The sequence below is a fragment of the Apostichopus japonicus genome, chromosome 21 (genome assembly GCF_037975245.1).
Source record: "Apostichopus japonicus isolate 1M-3 chromosome 21, ASM3797524v1, whole genome shotgun sequence".
Classification (NCBI taxonomy): Eukaryota; Metazoa; Echinodermata; class Holothuroidea; order Aspidochirotida; family Stichopodidae; genus Apostichopus; species Apostichopus japonicus.
Genome location: NC_092581.1, coordinates 20578994 through 20601483, shown reverse-complemented (window position 1 = coordinate 20601483; position 22490 = coordinate 20578994). Strand labels below are relative to the sequence as shown.

General features: G+C 35.8%; 2 protein-coding genes across 3 annotated transcripts; both read left to right on the top strand.

Annotated features, from left to right (window-relative positions):
- The first annotated feature begins 460 nt into the window (after positions 1-460).
- LOC139963250 (fibrinogen-like protein A) lies at positions 461-8426 on the top strand. The gene is made up of 5 exons (XM_071963880.1): positions 461-646; positions 3029-3100; positions 3591-3904; positions 5483-5747; positions 6680-8426. The coding sequence occupies exons 1-5, from the start codon at positions 529-531 to the stop codon at positions 6946-6948; spliced, it is 1038 nt and encodes a 345-aa protein (XP_071819981.1). The 5' UTR covers positions 461-528; the 3' UTR covers positions 6949-8426.
- A 3884-nt stretch (positions 8427-12310) lies between these two features.
- LOC139963256 (uncharacterized) lies at positions 12311-19976 on the top strand. 2 transcript variants are annotated; one of them, XM_071963892.1, is made up of 6 exons: positions 12311-12642; positions 13893-13974; positions 16526-16582; positions 17674-17730; positions 18298-18348; positions 18818-19976. In XM_071963892.1, the coding sequence occupies exons 2-6, from the start codon at positions 13938-13940 to the stop codon at positions 18958-18960; spliced, it is 345 nt and encodes a 114-aa protein (XP_071819993.1). In that variant the 5' UTR covers positions 12311-12642; positions 13893-13937; the 3' UTR covers positions 18961-19976. The 2 variants fall into 2 exon arrangements, with proteins under 2 accessions (XP_071819993.1, XP_071819994.1); XM_071963893.1 differs by lacking the exons at positions 17674-17730; positions 18298-18348 and having other exon boundaries at positions 12323-12642.
- The last annotated feature ends 2514 nt before the right edge of the window (positions 19977-22490 follow it).

Genomic DNA, 22490 nt, shown 5'->3' with positions numbered 1-22490 from the left:
TTTCATTTTCTGAGATCGAGTATAGTGATATGAGCTATAACAAGCCAGGGTTACTAATTAACAAATATATCATTTCGACGATATTTATATTGTCATTACAACCGCATTACAAACAGTCGTTAATCTCCCATACTCTGCGTTTTGGAGCTTTTAATTAATAAAAAAAAAATCAGGAGGAATAAACTTATGGCTGTTATGACTTTTCTAACCATATACTGTTCATATTTAATTTCATGAATATAACCTTTTCCATGAAAAAAAGAAAATAAAAACCTCGAATAACCAATATCGTCGTTTGTCATCGCACTTCTGTCATTTATGAAGACAAAATGTAAACAATCCAATTACCACTTTGACTTTATATTTTTACAAAAGTAATGAGAAAATCACTTTTAAATTGGTTTGTTTGCACAGACGTTTGAGGTATTAAAAAAACAAAAACGTTATTAATCCGGAAAGGATCGACAAACCCAAAGTCATTTTAAGTTTGACTGTTGGTCTGGTAGCATCATTTTCTTTGGTAGCTATATGCTTGGACATCTTTTCCTAAGTCAAGAAAGCCCAACACAGATGATAATGACGTTTTCGAAATGGGTCGTTGTAAAGCGTTTGGTGGTCATTTGTGCAACTGTTACTATAGTCAAAGGTAAGCTTTTTTTTTTGTCTCATTGATATCTATCGGAAAACTGAATGCATATTTCAATTTTATTTTTGCAAGAAATACATATGACAGGGATAAAACAGTGACAACAATTTTGCATCTGGTAACAGTAAGTATAAAACCACTATCAACATGGACGTTAATATCAAAATATCGTTCTTTCGTTTCAAAACTGTTCCTTGTGATATGCATATTATTATTAAAATCAGAACATTATATTCATGCATTTACCCCTCCCCTTAAATCAAGTATTCTATAATAATTTCACCATCTGCAATGGCAAACTTAATAGCAGAAGTTCAACCTATTATGCTGATTTTAAACTGTTTGTAAAATACTAAAATCCCAACTTGCTTAAAATCATGCAGTTGATTAGGCTTGATTAGGATTAATATGTTGAAAGAAAACATTGATCCTAATGGAAATGATTGAACCTTTCATCTTATTTGTGCTAAATAATTATCAGTATTACAATGAATTGAATAAAATAATAAAATAGAATTCGTTTCTGACGAGGGTCTTTTTGCTTTTAAATTCAAAGGATTCGTTTGCTAAAAGTGTTCAAAAATAATTTCGTGATAGTTAATGAGGAAAATACTTTGAGAGTGTCAGTATATGCTTCTGGAAGTTCGAGAGTCAGTGAGCATTATTTGATATTCTAGCATATTTGTAGTCAACAAACGATAGCAGCTCATTTACTTGTTTCTGCTATCTCGTTACTTCTATCGACTGACATGCGTAACGAATACTAGTGTTGAGCATCAATGCTGAGTATATGCAACATGAATAGGCTACGAAATGTATGTTTGTTATGTAATAGCCATAACAAATGCTGCCGCTGCTGATGCTGATGATGATGGTGATGATGATGATGATGAGGATGATGATGATGATGATGATGATGATGATGATGATGATGATGATGATGATGATGATGATGATGATGATGATGATGATGATGATGATGATGATGATGACGATGATGATGATGATGACGATGATGATGATGACGATGATGATGATGATAATGGTGATGATGATGATGATGATGATGATGATGATGATGATGATGATGATGATGATGATGATGATGGTAATGATGATGATGATGATGATGGTGCTGATGATGATGGTGCTGATGCTGCTGGTGATGATGGAGATGATGCTGCTGGTGATTATGATGATGATGATGATGATGATGATGATGATGATGATGATGATGATGATGATGATGATGATGATGATGATGATGATGATGATGATGATGATGATGATGATGATGATGATGATGATGATGATGATGACGATGATGACGATGATGACGATGATGATGATGATGATGATGATGATGATGATGACGATGATGATGATGATGATAATGGTGATGATGATGATAATGGTGATGATGATGATGATGATGATAATGGTGATGATGATGATGATGATGATGATGATGATGGTGATGATGATGATGATGATGATGATGATGATGATGATGATGGTGATGATGATGATGGTGCTGATGCTGCTGGTGATGATGGAGATGATGCTGCTGGTGATGATGATGATGATGATGATGATGATGATGATGATGATGATGATGATGATGATGATGATGATGATGATGATGATGATGATGATGATGATGATGATGATGATGATGATGATGATGATGATGATGATGATGATGATGATGATGATGATGATGACGATGATGATGATGACGATGATGATGATGACGATGATGATGATGACGATGACGATGATGACGATGATGATGATGATAATGGTGATGATGATGATAATGGTGATGATGATGATGATTATGATAATGGTGATGATGATGATGATGATGATGATGATGATGATGATGATGATGATGATGATGATGATGATGATGGTGATGATGATGATGATGATGATGATGATGATGATGATGATGATGATGATGATGATGATGATGATGATGATGATGATGATGATGATGATGGTGATGATGATGATGGTGCTGATGCTGCTGGTGATGATGGAGATGATGCTGCTGGTGATGATGATGATGATGATGATGATGATGATGATGATGATGATGATGATGATGATGATGATGATGATGATGATGATGATGATGATGATGATGATGATGATGATGATGATGATGATGATGATGATGATGATGATGATGATGATGATGATGATGATGATGATGATGATGATGATGATGATGATGATGATGATGATGATGATGATGATGATGATGATGATGATGATGATGATGATGATGATGATGATGATGATGATGATGATGATCTGTTAATATACAGTTTAATGTTGTCGATATTAAAGTTTGATTTCTTTAATTTTGAACAGCTCTGAAGTCTACAAATGCTGGTGCATGCCCTATGGCGGCACCGAACAAGGAGAAATATTCACCTCAACAAGGTATGTGAAAATACGTGAAAGAACAAAAATTAATCGTAATCGTTTGATATCCTAACAACAGAAAAGTAGTTAAATTTAAATGCTTATAATAATTGCGTGAAAACGACTAAGAATAGAAGTCTGGAAGCAACCAAATTTTAGGACATATTCATGAAAATTGGCCTGGGTGTTATTATGTATAAGTATTGCTGCATTTGTAATGGTATAGGTAAACTAATATATACTTAACTATAAGCAGGGTAACTCTACCAGAAAAACTGACCTAAGGTGAAGTAAACTTTGTTCTCTAAAAGTTGACTGAGGACATAATTTCGATTGCACCGTGAGTACAACAATTGGGTAAAGAATGTTAGTTGGTCACTCTGAACCAATAAATTGTTTTAAAAACAGCGTGAGACATTTTTTAAATTTTGATATTGTTATCACTGCCGATATCTCATATCTTGCTTTCTTACCAAAAGTTCATTTATTATCAATTTAACCAATTTAGCCACAAACCGACCGAAGACCACCACACCATCTGAAAAGACCACGGATGTTGATTGCAAAGATTCATCATGCACCAACACAGATGTTACTTCTAAACCACTGCAGCCTCCAACCACCAAAACAGATGTTACTTCTACGAAATTGCAGCCTACGACGAGTCAAGCAGGTTCTACTACTATTGGCGAGATGTCCAACTGTCTTGATTATTTCAATGCTGGTTACACTACCAATGGCTTATATACCATCAAACCAACTAACTGGCCTGGACCTGCATTTGAAGTCTTCTGTAACATGACTGACGGAGGAGGATGGACGGTAAGTCTAGCATGACATCCTATAGTATATACGATATATTGTATAATATGACTGACAGAGGAGGATGGACGGTAAGTCTAGCATGACATCCTATAGTATATACGATATAGTGTATAATATGACTGACAGAGGAGGATGGACGGTGAGTCTAGTATGACATCCTATAGTATAGATGATGTATTGTATATGTATAATATGACTGACGGAGGAGGATGGACGGTAAGTCTAATATGACATCCTATAGTATAGACGATGTATAATATGACTGACGGAGGAAGATGGACGGTAAGTCTAGTATGACATCCTATAGTATAGACGATATATTGAATATGTATAATATGACTGACAGAGGAGGATAAACGGTAAGTCTAGTATGATATCCTATAGTATAGACGATATATTGTATATGTATAACATGACTGACGGAGGAGGATGGACGGTGAGTCTAGTATGACATCCTATAGTGTAGACGATATATTGTAAATGTATAATATGACTGACGGAGGAGGATGGACGGTGAGTCTAGTATGACATCCTATAGTATAGACGATATATTGAATATGTATAATATGACTGACAGAGGAGGATAAACGGTAAGTCTAGTATGATATCCTATAGTATAGACGATATATTGTATATGTATAACATGACTGACGGAGGAGGATGGACGGTGAGTCTAGTATGACATCCTATAGTATAGACGATATATTGTAAATGTATAATATGACTGACGGAGGAGGATGGACGGTGAGTCTAGTATGACATCCTATAGTATAGACGATATATTGTATATGTATAATATGACTGACGGAGGAGGATGGACGGTAAGTCTAATATGACATCCTATAGTATAGACGATGTATAATATGACTGACGGAGGAAGATGGACGGTAAGTCTAGTATGACATCCTATAGTATAGACGATATATTGAATATGTATAATATGACTGACAGAGGAGGATAGACGGTAAGTCTAGTATGATATCCTATAGTATAGACGATATATTGTATATGTATAATATGACTGACGGAGGAGGATGGACGGTGAGTCTAGTATGACATCCTATAGTATAGACGATATATTGTATATGTATAATATGCCTGACAGAGGAGGATGGACGGTGAGTCTAGTATGACATCCTATAGTATAGACGATATATTGTATATGTATAATATGACTGACGGAGGAGGATGGACGGTAAGTCTAGTATGATATCCTATAGTATAGACGATATATTGTATATGTATAATATGACTGACGGAGGAGGATGGACGGTAAGTATAGTATGACATCCTATAGTCTTTACGATATATTGTATATGTACAATATAACTGACTGAGGACGATGGATGGTTAGCCTAATCATCTGATAGGGATAAAGATAAAGTTGATTGTTTACGGTTGCAGAATTTACAAGTCACAAAGAAGAAGACAATACATTATTTATAAGCCATCATGCACAGGAAGAAATTATAAAGAAACAATCATATATTGTTAGAGTTGGCTAAGTTCTCAACCAAACATTGCCTTTACTTTCAGTGAGATGTCATTTAAATTAATTCTTTCTTTATTCATCAGGTATTTCAACGTCGTGTTAATGGTTCTGTTGATTTCTACCGTAACTGGACCAGCTATAAGGGAGGATTTGGTCAGCCCGATCATGAGTTTTGGCTGGGTAATGATAAGCTATTTTATCTCACCAATCAAGGTAATTATCAACTCCGGATTGACATGGTGAACAGAGTTGGCGCTCCATACTACGCTAAATTTGATTTCTTCCGTATCAGTGATGAAAGTGACAATTATCGACTGTCTGGACTGAGAAACTTTGATGGCACTGCGGGTTTGTAGAAAATAAATATTTCGTAACTTAATATGATATTTAACAGTGTTTTAACAAGTCAAGTCACTAAACCGGACGAGAGTCGCATTTTCTGGTCACTTGACTTGACATGAGTCCCGCAATTGAAATGACTTGACTTAACTTAATTCAGCAACCCCGGCTTGATTTAACTGATATAATTTATATTTGATATATATTTTGATTTGAGCTGGTGATTTGATTTATATTTATATTTATATTTAACCTTACATTATATATAGTCACCTCCAAATGTATGTCAAATCATACACACACTTTTTTAATACATTCTGACAGTTTTGGAATATCTCTTTCACACAGTTATTCCTGTGACCATCTTCGCGTTCGTTAACTTCAGTTCAACATTAACTTTGCAAGTCTCCATGTATTTTGGTATAATGAAGATTTTGTATTTGTCATTTCGTATTCCCTTTGTGGCTGTTTTTTTTTCTCACAGAATTAACTAAAACTAATTACCAGCAGCTATTTTATCGAAGAAGCTTCGTCAGGATATGTTTACATTTGCATTGGTCAAACTTCATATGTAAATTTGTGTCTAATGAGACGATTAAATGTCTTTAAATATTGGCAAATCAAAAAGAGGACACTGCCTGAAAGTTTTGGTTGTTGTTTTTGCTGATATTACGATTGTTAACAATGAAATATACTTATAATATTTGAAAGCATAGTTAAGGATTCAATAGAGTCTCATGGTATCAAAAGGACATTAAACTCGTGGTCACGTGGTCTTGGTTGTGAAACATTTCGTCTAATAGGAAACTGTAGTTTAGTTTTTGTTATAGAATGTTATATTCCTTTATATAGATTGGAACATTGACTGTTTCAATTTAATCTTATCCATACTCGATTTATCTTTCATGTAATGAATTTTACTCCCCTGATTTAATTCACAGATAGCGAAGGCGGTGCCCCAGGTGGCCATGCGTTGTCCAGTCACATCAATGCACCCTTCAGTACCTATGACAGAGATAATGATCACGCTGGCTCAACTCACTGTGCTGTTTTAAGTCATGGTGCCTGGTGGTACAAGGGCTGCGGAAATTCAAACCTCAATGGTGCATATCATGCACCTTCTGACGATGGGTCCAGTATTAACTGGTATTCTCTGCCTGGAGGTAGATATAATATCAAGTATACTGAAATGAAGTTGCGGCCTATCTAGATAAGACTGTAAATTATAACTCTTGGGCAATATACAAAAATACCAAACCAAATACCAAAATATGTAACACAATACACGCACTTACCTAAATTGATTTTGCAATTCAAAGTGTTGCCCGTATATTACGAAAATGATAAATACAAAATCTGCAAAATGACACACACACACACCCACACACGCAAGTAGGTACACACATCTCGACAATCGAGTTGAAGAGAGTTACAAGTTATTATTTTGAACCACACAGGAAATCAAGTTTAATGTTAGTGTTTACCATTATGCTTATTGTTTTTGGTCCTATTAATCCAATAATGGTTGATACGTCTACGTTATAATAATTAACTTGAAGAATCTGTGCACTGATCCTATTGTATCAGTTGATGAAATAGTTATCAAAAAGCTAAAATTTATCATTACTTATTTGCTTGATAAAATTTCTCATTGTTTTAATGTTAACCGTTGTCTCTGTAATATGGTTCGGTTTATTCTAAATATTCGAAGACAATCATCAGTGAGCTAAAATTGAAATCAATCAATTTCATTGAAAACACTTCCTTCCATAGAATGAAGTTAAATCCAATATAAAAAAATGGATCAAATTCGATAATATTATCAAAAAGTCATGATTTATATGTATGCGGTTGTATTAATGACGTTTGGTTATAATTATGACGTTGAAAATAGGACTGCAGATATCCTTTTAATCAAAGAACAGAAAGAGAGAAATGCTGCCAACAAAAACATTTCACAATTTCATATAGAGTAGGGAAATATTGTTTTTCTTCATTGCTTACGTTTTTAATCATTCAATTTCGGGGAGAGGTACCTTTTTATTGTTGATTAACAAAAAACAATCAAACTAACTATATCTGAAGTATCAACCATTCCGTAGAAGTATTTTAAGTAATATTTGAAAGTGACAGATACTGAAGCTGACAGTGTTACCCGAGTATTTACAAGAAAAGAAGAAGAAGCAGAAATAAACAAATAAATAAGAAAAAACCCTACATGACGCAATACAAAAGAGTTCTAACTTAAAGGTTATTTTCAGAAGCACAAGAAATCAAGTTTAATGTCTGTGTTTACAATGTTAATTGTTTTTGTACCTATTAAGCCAATAATGATGTATATATATATATATCACAATCAGTTACTCGAAGAATTTGTGCACTTATCTTGTTGTAGTTTTCATGGCTTATTTTCTTGACCAGATTTCTATTTGTTTGAATGTTAACCGCTATCCTTGAAGTAAGGTTCGTTTTATTCTAAGTATTCGGAGACATAACCCAATGATCTATATTGATATAAATTTCATTGTAAGCGCATCCTTACAATAGTTATAGTTACTTTTATAACTCTTGGATATAGGCGCTTATTACGCAATAAGGTGGAATCGCGCATCGGGACTTGTTGTTCATTGCGTATTATTCCTTAGTTCATCAATTAAATCGAGAGAACTCTTTAGCAGTTTGACGGGAGTGGGGGGGGGGGGGGTTGATAGGGGAAGGTGAAGGGGGTTAATGCTAAATTGTTTAACAATTCAGCACTCCATAAAGTTAGTTTATGCGTTCATTGGTTAAAGATCGCCTTCATTTTAAAGCTTTGTTTTATGTTAGTTTTATGACACAATATGTATGTTTGCAAAATTTAATGGTTTAGTATACTTAACTGTATTATGTTATGTTCCTACTCAGTTCATTAGAAAATTTGATATCCATTCATAATATTTTTCTTGTGTGTGTGTTTTTGCTTTAGTCTGAAAATATTTAATCTTGCCATCAATGATTTGTACTCTGTTCAGAAATATTGAAGAACACAAATTACTAGCAGGTTCTCATGTTAATGTTATTTTACGTTTCAAACGATGCTACACTTACAGGTAACACGAATGAATATGATATTACCATTGTTCGTAATTTTAATAATAAAAACTCCAATTTTTTGCAAAGGTGAATGATATTTGAGAGATAAATTAAACCCCCTCATGAATGCTGGAAATAAATCAAATCATTGCATAAGTTCTTCACAAATTTCAATTTCCTTTTATAATGATGTTTTTGTTTTGTCCTTGATATATGATACGATTGATATGTTCGTTTAGCCGACCAGATACTCTGAATCCCAAGGACTCATTAAAATGTAATTATATATTTTATTAATATTATACACGTAAATGAATAATGGGAAACTGACTGGGTAATTTAGACAATGAAAATAGCAAAGAATATATATATATATATATATATATATATATATAAATGGCTAGAACGGGGTTCGAACCAGAGACCTCTGGATAAAACATTATCCTTCAAAGTATATTGTCTTCTTATTCTACGTACCACTGATATGGATTTGTGATCATGGTGTTGCTCAATATATATATATACTCTAGCCTGATTCATTAATATTTCCATTTTGTTTAAGTATCATGATATCTCCACAATTACATGTGGTATATGTGTTTTTGTTATAGCTATAGGCCTACTTGTGCATTTTTTTTCTTTTCAAAGATTAAATGTTGATGACTGTAACATTACCTTTACTTGTTCTATATAGCTGTTCTCATTAGTCCAGAGCCGAATGGCGCCGGGAACAATTATAACCGACCCCCTACTTGATGAAGAATATTTTGGAAATCATATTCTTTATATGCACCGGGTCTTTTACACCCGGGACCCGGGATTACATTCACCCCCCTCCATTAACCCTAATGCTTTCGCTGAGGATGGCTGGGAAGGGGTGGGGTTGAAAGAGCTATTCCCGTCCCTGCTGATGTAGCAAACAGTTAATTACAGTTTCAATACCCCCCTCCATCCCCTCCTCCGCCCCTTCCTACAATTTAAGATTATTTTTTACCTTCGGCATGTAACTATACGAAGGGAACGTTACCCGCACTTTCGACTCACTAAATATCATTTAATATTTGATTAGGAAATCTCCCGGCAAGATATCTAACGTAACATTTTTTCTTCAAAATACAACATTAAAAAAAAAACATACACCCGAATATATTAATATGTATACCCTGGAACCAATACTGTTCGTGTCTTCGCAAAGTTTCGTAATGATTCACCGACTATATAGAGTGAGGATCTTTTTGTTATTTACACAGAAATAAATGGAAAAAAAATCCAAAAATTACACATTTGTTCAGGGAGTAATTAATTATATCTAATAAATGGCATGAATACAGCAAGTTTGTTTGATAGAAGACAAACCCAACTTATAATTGTTATTATCAAAAGGCTTGGCAATAATTCACCAATTGTACGCCATAAATTATTAATAAACAAAATAAATATAATTTATTAACATATATATAAAGTATCAAACCGGATACCAGACAACGATGAAGTATTCAGGAAAACACAAACTTTAAATTGAAGGGGAAAAATTGTATTGATTCATCTTACAGAATTTGCGAATAAAACTGAAGATTGTCAAAATGAAATATATAACTGTCATAGAGACATCTTGCAGTCTTTATATATAGTTAATTGATAATCTCATTTACTTTGAATTAATCCCCCCCCCCCCTTGTTAAGAAAACGACTGTTGATGCTTATATAGTACTTGTATTTATTCCCAAGAAGTGCACTTCGATAAGAAAAATGATTAATTAACATTATGATCCTCCACGAGTTATTCCTCTCTCATTTTTTTTTTAATCGAAACTTAAGACGACAAAACAAACTGAACCACATCTTGTTTTAATATCACACTAATTAGTTGTAGATTGGAGGTAAGAACTGTCCATAAAGTAACATCTAATATAAATTTGATTCCTCACAAATTTTTCAGATTATGTTGCAATATGTAAAGGATCAGGATGGAACGTATGTTTACATATAACAAATTGTGTTACAAGTTACCATCAATATACTGAAAGCATTATATAAAAATAAATCATTCAAACAATATAATTAATTGATTGATTGGTTGACATCAGCTTACGTCACAACAATGAAGTTATAATTTTGAATTAATAACCCAATATCAATTACGTTTATCCAATAACTTGCGTTAGCTTTTAAAGCTTACGATGCTCAGTTACAATTCTTTTTATAACTATAGAAGCCATGCGCTTTACATCTTAATTCTACTATAGGTTAAGTTACCATAGGAAAAAACAGAGACTGGGGTGAATCCTGGTTTTCAAGTGGCATCTGTATGTCAATTGACCAGACAAATAGCCTCTTTTAAGGACCTATATTTATAATCCAACTCGTGAAAGACATGCAAACCTGGCAAGTTACAGATTCAAATGCAGCTCTAAATGAAAACCACCAGATTCGCCAAAATCGTCGAATTATAAACTGATTCTTGATGCCAGACATATTTTACACTCCAGAAAACTTGGGCTGTACTTAACGAGCTTTACTCATTCAATTAAATAACAACATCAACATTGTTTATATATGACGACAGCAAAATCAATAATGTACTGGTATTGACTCAACGCTTCGAATGATTATTTCTCTACTATAACTATAAGTAACAAACAATATGGGCGCAAAGATTTCTTCAAGTGGTCATCATGCCAGTGGCGGAGCGTCCATACAGTCAGAGGGGGCGGATGCCCCCCCCCCCCCCTGACGGACTCAAATGGACTGCTAGCGCCCTTTTCAGCTTTTTACCACTTTTCACTTATTCGCGATTATTGACTTTTTTATTGTTTTTTTTTTATTGTTGGTGTAATTTTCTGGCAAAATGGCGATGACACCTATTTATTCTTCGTTTATCTGGAAATTAGCCAGGCCCGGAAAGGGTCATTTCCGGCGATCTAGGGAGTATCTTTACTCAAAAATTTTTTGATCGCTCCGCGCCAACCTGTGGTGGCGCTCCACTTAGAGTGTGTCGAAAGCGCCCCTACAGACCATTTTCGTCCCCCCCCCTTGACCAATACCTCTACCCCCGCCACTGCATCATGCATGGTTTATGGATGCTTAGCCAGCCCCTAATATCATAATATCTTTCATGTCACAGAGGATTAAGTGCTGATAGAGATCCGTTCCCTAAAAATTTACAAAACCCTAGGAATTAATTGCATCTCACCTAAAGTGATGAAGTCTCTTTCCGATGCTATTGCTCCATTTTTCTCCTTTATATTCAAAGATACTTCTTTGTTTTAAAGCAAGCCACCCAGTATATGGCCTGGGTACGAAAATCAAACAATTTGACTGATCCACTCTCAACGCCCAATCCTCTTATTATATATGACTGTGACCATAAGATCATGACGATATTGTGTCAAAGGTTAAACTAAAATTGTGCTCTTTGATCGATATGTACTCAATACTGTTCCACGGGTCTATTATTACATGCCATTATCGCCTTTAGATAATTTCCTGTTATTAATTTTGGTTTCTTCTATACAACGCGTTGCATGCTGGTAGCCTACAGCAGTAAACTTACACATGCTGAATACGTGTTTATATATTTATATTACTCTTAGTTGTGCAGAAGACCTCTATATCAACGCTGGTTGCTGGACGGTGTTCTATAGCACACCGATGTTCTTGTTATAAACCGAAAGATTTATGATCTTCTTTCATTCAGTAGCGACTTTGCTAAACTGGTGGTGGTGGTTCTTCTTTCATCATTTTAGTAAATTACTATCATGAGGAATTTGATCCTGTTCTTGGCTTTTGTTCTACGACCATGTTTGGGATCAGGAACAGAAATATACAGAGGGTAAGTAGGACTAACATGCTTACAATTATTAAATCTGTCGGTGAGGTTGGTGTATTTTCACTCAGATATTGATATTTCTTACGAATTTTAATTAGCACAGACTTTTGAAAAGAGTCTTTGAAAATAATCTTTGAATAGAGAAAATGGCACTAGTAGGCCTATATGTTTTAAATGAAAAATACTTATACCATATGTTGTCGTGGAGATATCATGATACATATATGATATATATATGTATATTTATATATATATATATATATATATATATATATATATATATATATATATATATATATATATATATTACTCTGGATCATACCTTAGGTCGACATTTACATTGACTTACAGACTAAATTCAACCGATTTTTTTCTAACCCTAACCCTGAACCGACCCTAACCAAACCTTGTAAATGAACGTTTTAGAGGACGGAGAACATTATAAAGCTATTTTCGAGAATAAAAAAGTTTCTTAAAATGGTAGTAAAAACAATAAGTCGACACTGAAATGTCGAACTAAGGTACACTGTCGACCTAAGGTACACTTTTTTACCATAAACTGTCGACCTAAGGTACATATAGTACATATAGTCCCCACCCTCCCACACCCTCCCCCCTTATATCTATATATATATGTATATATATATATATATAAATATATATATATATATATATCTGTATATATATATATATATATATATATATATATATATATGTATATATATATATATATATATATTTATATATATATATATATATATATACAGATATATATATATATATATATATATATATATATATATATATATTTATATATATATATATATATATTCAGATATATATATTCATATATATATATATAGATATATATATATATATATATATATATCTATATATATATATATAGATAGATAGATATAAGGGGGGAGGGTGTGGGAGGGTGGGGAGGTTGGGAGAGGGGTAAGGGATGATCAACCTTTTCCTTTTTTTAGAGTAATGGGTACATCATCCCATTGTACTTGATTAACGAAAATATTGGCTATAAAAACATAATGAACATAAATTATAACAATTTTAAGGGGGAAATGGTAAAGAGCAACGTGGAAATGAACCTTTTGTTGTTATTGATTTTCTTTTGATTAATGAATCATTATATTTTTCTTGGAGCCGGTGGAATCTTTCATGTTGATAATAAATTTAAGTGTTCTATGGTATTGTGTTGTTATATGTATGATCGTTACTTTAATTGGCAGAAACCAGTTGTGGTATGTGTTTGTTAACACCGATAATGATCTAAAATGGCTTTTGTCCGAAGAAGAACAGAGTATGGGGGAGGTAAGTTTTGAACTTCATTCTTAACTTGCCCTTTCAACAATTGAACAATTTCTTATAATGTCGTTACCGTGCACTGCTACAGAAACAGCTATTACTACAGCAGTAACTACAAACAACCACCACCACCACTACTACTACTACTACTATTGTTACTACTACTACTACTACTACTACCAGGCGCGTATCCAGGATTTTCTAACCCGGGGGGCGCGAATTACTATCTAAGCGGAGCGCCACCATTGGTTGGCGCGGATCGTACAAGAAAATTTCTTGTTTTGATACCCCCCAGATCACCGGAAATGGCACTTCTCGGGCTTGAAAATGACCGACCAGATGTACCCTTTTGCCTGAGAACCAAGTATTTCCCAAAAGTTTTTTTTTCCATCCATAACCTTTTTGAAGATTGTCACCAGTCACACATCATGTTCGACCTGATTGCATGTCCTATGGATCATTGTTTTTGTAGGTGATTCTACGTCACGGCCCACAATATCCGAAAGCCCCACTTTTCAAGGTTTTAAGCCCATTATTTGTTGAGAATTTGAAAATTCACATTTCCCGTGAATAAAAATCACTTCAAAACAAATAATGTTGCACAAAATTCAATCTATGGACAACCAATATAGAAAAACCTCCTTGAACCCCTAATAGACAGGTCAAAATTGCACGAGTAGAGGAAAGTATGATGAAGAATGTTGGTCAGGAAATTGTCGAAAATTCAGACACAGTTTATTTATTGGTGTAGAAATATTAAAACCTCTTTTAATGGCTATTATAAAACTTGGTTGAAGGAAATGAAAAATAGCAGATATTTCCGATATCAGGTATATCGAAACCGAACACTACACATAGGCGTAGGTCTCGTAGGGGGTGGGGGGCTGCAGCCCCCCAACCCCCAACCCGCAACCAAATTTTCCCATTTTTTCTGGCACCTACTGAAAGAAAAATAAATAGCAATGAATAGCTTAAAAATGATCTCCTTGGTAATTAAAATAAAGTTCTAAGCTTGGCCGACATTACTACTGTAAAAGAGAGTTTTGACATAAATGGATCTGTATGCTTTTTCTCCATCTACACAAGACATTTGGTTGTTTACATTAGCATCCGGCGGTATACTGTGCAACTTTCACGGACCGTGCGGTACCCGATGCCATGCGATGTAATGACCGATGCTTGCTTATATGATATTGGCGTCGATACGTTGAACACGCGCTTAGCGCGCGAAAAATTTTGGCTTTTTTTCGGGCAAGTCGTTACAGCCCCAAATTCAATTGGGCTCCTACGCCTTTGACTACACACATAGACAGTTTTTGAGGCTGTTCATCGTGGAACATGCATTTCAATGCTCACTGATATGATGTTATATCTGCTCTTTGCTTTACAAATTCGAACAGGCGTGTAGCGAGTAATTGCCAAAGGAGGGGCTAAGCCTGTATTCAAACTATCTAAGCGAAGCGCCACCATGAGTTGGCGCGAAGCGTACAAGAAAAATTTTGGCCGAAAATGCCTCCCAGATCGCTGGAAATGAGACTTCCCAGGCCTTGTAAGTTGCATCTAAGCATTGTCTATTTTGAAATTACTAGCGATGTCATAAAGAAAATTTGCTCGGGGGGGGGGGGGCGGTCGCCCCTTCCCGAAATGCGTCATGTTCCCCGACGACTCGGTCGAGTTCAAGACCAGCCACAGTTGGTTCCATATAGCACAATTGTACAATGTTTAAGGCGTCCATACACACACGCGTTATGATAGACCGTATATAGTATTTATATAGATACATTAGTGAGAGAGGAAAAATGGAAACGTCAAAAATGGAGTTGTCGGTGTAAGGAGTAGGGTGAGGCGCACACCCCCTCCGTAATCCTTAATCTGTCACTGGCTACCCTGTGTATATAATAGGGATCAGCGCTTTAACTATGACTGTTCCTCTTTCTCTTCCCGAGGTCTTGGCTATCTTCTACTCCCCCCTTTTCTCCTTTTTCTCTCTTTTTTCTTTTTCTTTTCCCTTCCTTTCTCTCCTCCTTTTCTTTTTCCCCCTCCTTTTCCCTTTTTCCTATTTTTTTTCTCTCCTCTTTTCCTTACCCGGGGGGCGCGCGCCCCCAACGCCCCCCCCCCCTGGATACGCACCTGATATATATATATATGTAAGAAACATATCGCTTGGTAAATACTTGCAATTTTGAAGTGTCAAATTTAGGGATTGATCATAGTAAAACGTATTACCTAGGTAAGGCCTACTTCCTACATTATTTTAAATCTGATCGAAAACTTGATTGCCAAAAGGAAGCTCCGTCGATAACGAAACAGTATACAAGGTGCATCCTTTGTATTGACAAAAATGGATAGATGCGGTGCGTTTAGGTATATATCTGCGTAATTCGAGTATCACACAGACACGACACTTATGAACATTAATTGTAATTCAATGTAGTGACATTATTCAGACATTTTCTTTCTCCTTGTTTGTGGTAAATTCATTCTATTTGTTGCGATTTGATTGTATGTATTCACATTAGTTGTTATTTGTTTATGTAATTTGATTTTACGTCAACAGGCGAATTACCAACGGAAATATCAACCATCCCTATTGATACTACTACGAAACCACTCGGTATGTAGAGCACTTTATATAAAAGCATATTAATTTAATTTAATATTCAAGTGCGTGAATCCAGTGTAGAAATGATGTAATACTGTAGCGAGTTGTTCGGACTTCTCACTGTAGCCAACGTAGTTATTTGCTAGTCTATGAATGTGTTTCTAAGTTCAATTTCTCTCTCAATTGTTTGCTTTGATGTTTTTTTCCCCGATCGTCTCTGTCCAAAACTGTCCAAACAAGCAAAGCAAAAATAAGCCACCGATATGAAATATCATTTGCCATCAAGAGGACAAAAGAAGGCGCGGTATTGAGGGAATTGGGATCTTGACTTATAATTAACTATGATAAGCGGGTAGTTAACACATAGGCGACTCTAAAGAGATTATCCACTTGCATACGAGAGGTATGCACACAAGACAACTAATTGGAATACTTCATCAACAGCCGAATCAACAACAAAACTGCGAGAAACCACCATGTTAATTGGATAACTCATTAAATAGTTGGGAATAATATGAAACTTGGGTTATTTACAGCCATTCTGTACGACTTCTGTACTATCCATTAACTGTAGCGATCGCTTTAATGAGTCGTGAACCTTTTTTCTTTCCTCATGTTTTCTTTCCTCATGTTTCGAAATGATAATATGTAGCAAAACCTCTTCTTATAAAATTGAGTACAGGTGGCCCCTCATTTCCACTAAAAGTATATATTTTAACTTCATTCATGCCCTAACCTCAGATAATTTTTGCGTTACCTTTAAGTGCTGAATTTATTCCATGAATAATTTAATTGCCTTTTCAACGGCAGTAGTTTTGGTGAAAGCACAGTTGTTTAATTCTTCTTCAATACAGAAATGGTATTGGTTTTAGCACAATGGAATTCCTTTTCTGTAGCCAAAATAAATATTTGCTAACTTAAATGTGTTTCTTATTTCTGGTCAGTTTACGTCACTGTTATTTTATGGATATGAGTATGCCTTATAATAAACTAGGACAAGCGAGCAGTTAACAACTGACAGCTCTAACGAGGTTATTTGAGTACATACGAGAGGAATACACACAAATTGAAAACCCACTGTACTTGATTTTTTTCATCAACAGCAGAATTAACAAAGGAAATGAAAACAACCACTATTGAAACTGCTGCAACACCATTCAGTATGTAGATCACTTTATATAAATTGTTATTAATTTCATTGAATATTCAAGAACTGGATTCGCGTGTTCATATGACAATGATGAATATTATTTTGCAGTTGATTTCCGTTAAAGTTTCGTTGGAATGATCTCCTCATACGTCTGTTCTGCAAATGTATCGATATTTTTTCTGTTTGCTTAGAGGGTGGATGAGGGTAGATGAGGGTGTATAAAGTAGACAAGGTGGATGAGGGTGGATTTTAATGATGACCATTATCATCCATTATGTCCGTTATGGTAGAGTAATATTAACTTTCGACATGATAAATCAAATTAACTTGCTTTGAGTAAAAGTGGTTTTAAAGTTGGGCGAGTCCCATATATTTATGATCTCTGCGTATCACACAAAGCAAATATGGATTAATGATCGTTGTATCCAACTTGACACATATTTGATTGAGCTTAGCCCGCACATTATTCACTTGATAAAAGACACGTTAAACCGACTCACGAATATCTTCTCCACTCGTCGTCGTATGCGATTATTCATCAAATTTACAATAACGCAATGTATATTCTATGCCGCAGTTGTAACAACCATTGTGGCAGAAGATACAGACGTGAATACACGTATCGAAGGTATGCTTCACAAACTTGCATTGAATGGTTAAACCACCAATTGGCAAACATAAAGTACCGAAGTAAACATTAATGGAACCGTTCTAACCGAAATGTCAGTTGGAAAATTATGTAATTATGAATGTTGTATTGCAAATAGCATTCATGACACATTCTCTTTTATTTATGATTCAAACTCTACATGGAGGAGCACCTTAAGGAGGGCGTGTGCCTATTTTACGTAATCAGAGAACACCTATATGAGATTTATTCCCGGTCTCTCTAAATCGAAAACATTCATCATCCCTGTTGTATCATCCTTGTTGCAACAGTTTGAATGATCGGGACGTCGGATATCTCCCACTACCGGGAGTTTACTGCATTGATATTGCCAGTACAATTTAGTGAGCTCTTATCACCCTCACTGCCCACATTTCTCAGTGATTGTGTGATCAATTCCGACCTAAAGTTTTCTTTCTATTCTTTACAGGAAAATACAAGAGGGTTCTGATCCTGATACCGGTCGTAACAATTGTTGTTTCAGTTGCTGCGATTCTATTAACCTTAATTTGTGGGATGTATTGTCTTCAAAACAACAAGATAGAGATGTTCAAGAGAAAGGAATGGATGTAAACAGGTGGCACAAATCAATATGCCGATATGGAACAAAATCAGTACTATACATAGATCGATATCAAACACGATATTAATATTTATGAAAAAGTATACATATATATTTCATTGATATCGATATATTCACATATCAGCGGCCAAGTAACTGAATTCTTTGCAATTTTCTACAATTACATTCTATACTATCGTCCAAAAAAACAAGAGATTACGTTATCTAATGCAATGCTTGTTTATGGCATATTTTCAGACTTTATCGTTAGTTTTTTGTGGCTGTGAAAGAGCCAAAAATTTAGGTTGTAATGGTGTGAAAATAAGGAGCATTGAAGTTGATTTAATTGAACAGTTTAGACAGTACCTCTATGGGTTAAATGTGGATATTACTTCGAGCGAGCAGTCAGATACTTTTGGGTACAGTTTGTCAAACATGTTCATCTTCTAGCAGGTATCACTATAGGCCAATCCATCAGCTATCATGTACGTGGCGGATACTATGTGACATCTCAAGAATTCTATCTATACTTAAAGGGACTTGGGAAAGTGACGAATTCATGTATGTAAATCAACGGAACGATTAATGTACGTCACCTCCTTTGTGTAGAGAGCAGACCGGTGGCGCTGTGCATTTTTTGTACATTGTTCTTAGTTCATCGCAGATAAACACGACATGATATTACTTCTGCGATTATGGTTTACTCTGTGTGTACTCCGGCTGTAGATTACTTGCGCTTGTGGCAGTGGTATTCATGTACGCATTTCATACGATTTTGTTTCAGTACACTTTGAAATCAAATGATTGGCATTTGACGAGCGTTTTCTTTCAAATTTGATTAAGGAACGTGAAATGCCAAACATCAGAGGAAATGCTACGTATATTTTTAGTAGGCCTGTTATGTCTCCCATAGACCAAGACAAGTGCAGAAAAGAAGTCGCAAGCCTGTGGCGCTTAATACTAAGACAGGGTCCACTTGACGCTACACTATAACACATGCCTGACGAGGGGGCACAGGTCGGTGCCAGTTAGCGTGGGCGAAGCATGTGTTACGGTATGGAGCACTATAGGTATTTCTCCTACCAGAAAATATCTTCATACGCCCATGGATGTTAAAGAGTACAGCAAAGCTATCGATCGTCTTTGCCTCATGCAGTCAAGAGAAGCCCGTAACAAAACATCCCGACCACAGGTCATGCTTCTTTGTAGAGATAAAAATCACATGACTTACAAATGCTTGAACGAGTACGTAATATCCCATACAATAATGTTTTAAGTTTATTTTTGTGACAGAAGTCACCAGTTTTTTTAAACATACTGTAGGTGTCTTGGAACCTGCCGTTACCTTTTCCAATTTGAGTTAAATAATGTTGAATTGGAAGCCACCCGACGTGTAAGTTGTAATCCATAAGCCCTTGAGGGCTTCTCCCACATTTGTAGTCGCTTATGCGTCGTAAAAATAACTACTGATTATGATTATTATTATCGCCTTTCAATTACGGTCGTGAAAGAAACTGGGCCTGAGAAACAACAAAGACTTGATCCATTCTCAACATCAAAGATCTTAAATCAAGACTGTAACCGTAAATGGTTATGGCGCTGTAACGTCAAGTGAGTATCACGAGTCCCTTAAAAATGGAATAGATACTACGATCAGGTTAAATGTTAGTGACAGATCTACTGTGTATTGTATACAAATAATCGCATGAGCTTATACAAAGCTGAGTGATCAAACCAATCTTAAAACAATACTACAAAACGGCCATGTCAGCACACGAATATGTATTGGGAGGAAGTTTGAGATTTAAAATTGCAATAGCGCCCTACTATTAAATAAACCGGATTAAGACAGACGATGAAGTTTCAATTGAATGAATTTGTTCGTCAATTAATTGTAAGACAATACTCACTTTGCGTATCAAGTTGCCAAAGGATGACAATAATAACAGAAATGGCCCCTAGACATGGCGGTGCATGGCTGTACACGACAATACAAGGCTTTACACGGCTGTACACGACTGTACATGGCTGTACACGGCGGTACGAGGCTGTACATGGCTGTACGTATCTGTACGTACATTTACGTGATTGTACGTGGCTTTACGTGGATGTACGCATGGCTGTTAATAGCTGTACGTGGCTGTACAAAGCTGCAAGTGGCTGTACGTGCCTGTGCATAGCTGTTCATGACTGCACATGGTTGTACACGGCTGTACATGGCTGTTCATTGCTGTACGTGACTGTACGTGGCTGTACATTGCTGTATACATACGTAGCTGTATGTGGCTGTACGGCGCTGTACGTAGCTGTGCGTGGATGTACATAGCTGTTCATGACTGCACATATCTGTACATGGTTGTTCGTGGCTACACATGGCTGGACGTGGCTGTACGTGGATGTATGTGACTGTACGTGGCTTTACTTGGCTGTACATGGCGGTACGTGGCTGCATATGGCTGTGCATGGCTGTACATGGCTGGACGTGGCTGTACGTGGCTGCATGTGGCTGTACATGGCTGTGCGTGGCGGTACATGGCAGTACATTGCTGTTCCATTCCAGATAAATCATGTCACTAGGCCAAATAACACGGGCACACTTAGTATTGCAATGCAGTGTGTGTTGGTCGGGGGGGGGGGTGGCAGACGTAGGGGTTACACGATTCTCCCAATTAGAGGTTCACCAGTGGGGCTTGACTAACATGAAAACCTTGTCGGACCATTTACGGGAAGTTCAATTTCGGGGATGTGGGCGGGGGGGGGGGGGGGGAGGCTTCTAGAGCCATACCAGGGTCAAATCGAGACTGTAATATTACGATCGATAAAATTGGATGAGCACAATCATATCATAGCAACCAGTTTCGCGATGATTTGGTTTTGGGAGTTACTTGAACCACGTAGTCTTGGAGATTCCGATGGTGCCATTTTACATTACAGTTTATATGCGGAGCGTTCTTTCCAGTTCGAATATTAATTCTGTGTACATGCTACATATCTAAGTATTAACGTAACATCCGATCTAGAAATGAGAACGTTCTGATGTCGGCATTCTTTACATGTTTTCATATTTCCGTTTGAGTTTTTCGTGGTAATGCATGAATCACACAAACCATATACTAGCATACCATATAGTGTCATGCAAGTATGTGAACATTTTAATGGCGTCGTATCAGCAACCGTTATTAGTCAACAAACTTCAAATTCCTTATCAGTCTTTGTTTTAAGAAATAACAACTCACAGTCATTAACTGACCTGATTTGAAATACAAGCATGCGACGGTGGTTTCAGTGTACAAAAACATCAGTTGAATATCCTTAAAAGGTTTTATCTGAAACTAACTAAAATAAAACCTTGCAGCTTGTAACGACCACTTAACAAATTTAATATATATTTTTTTTAAAGTGACCGATATAGTAAATATAACTCGTCTGCAATATCGAATAGCTTTGTCAAGTTGCTCTAAGGATTACAAGGTATCATGAAACAAGCAGCTTAATTGCTGCAATATCAAATAGTTTCTGTTTACCCTCTAAGATGCTTTGA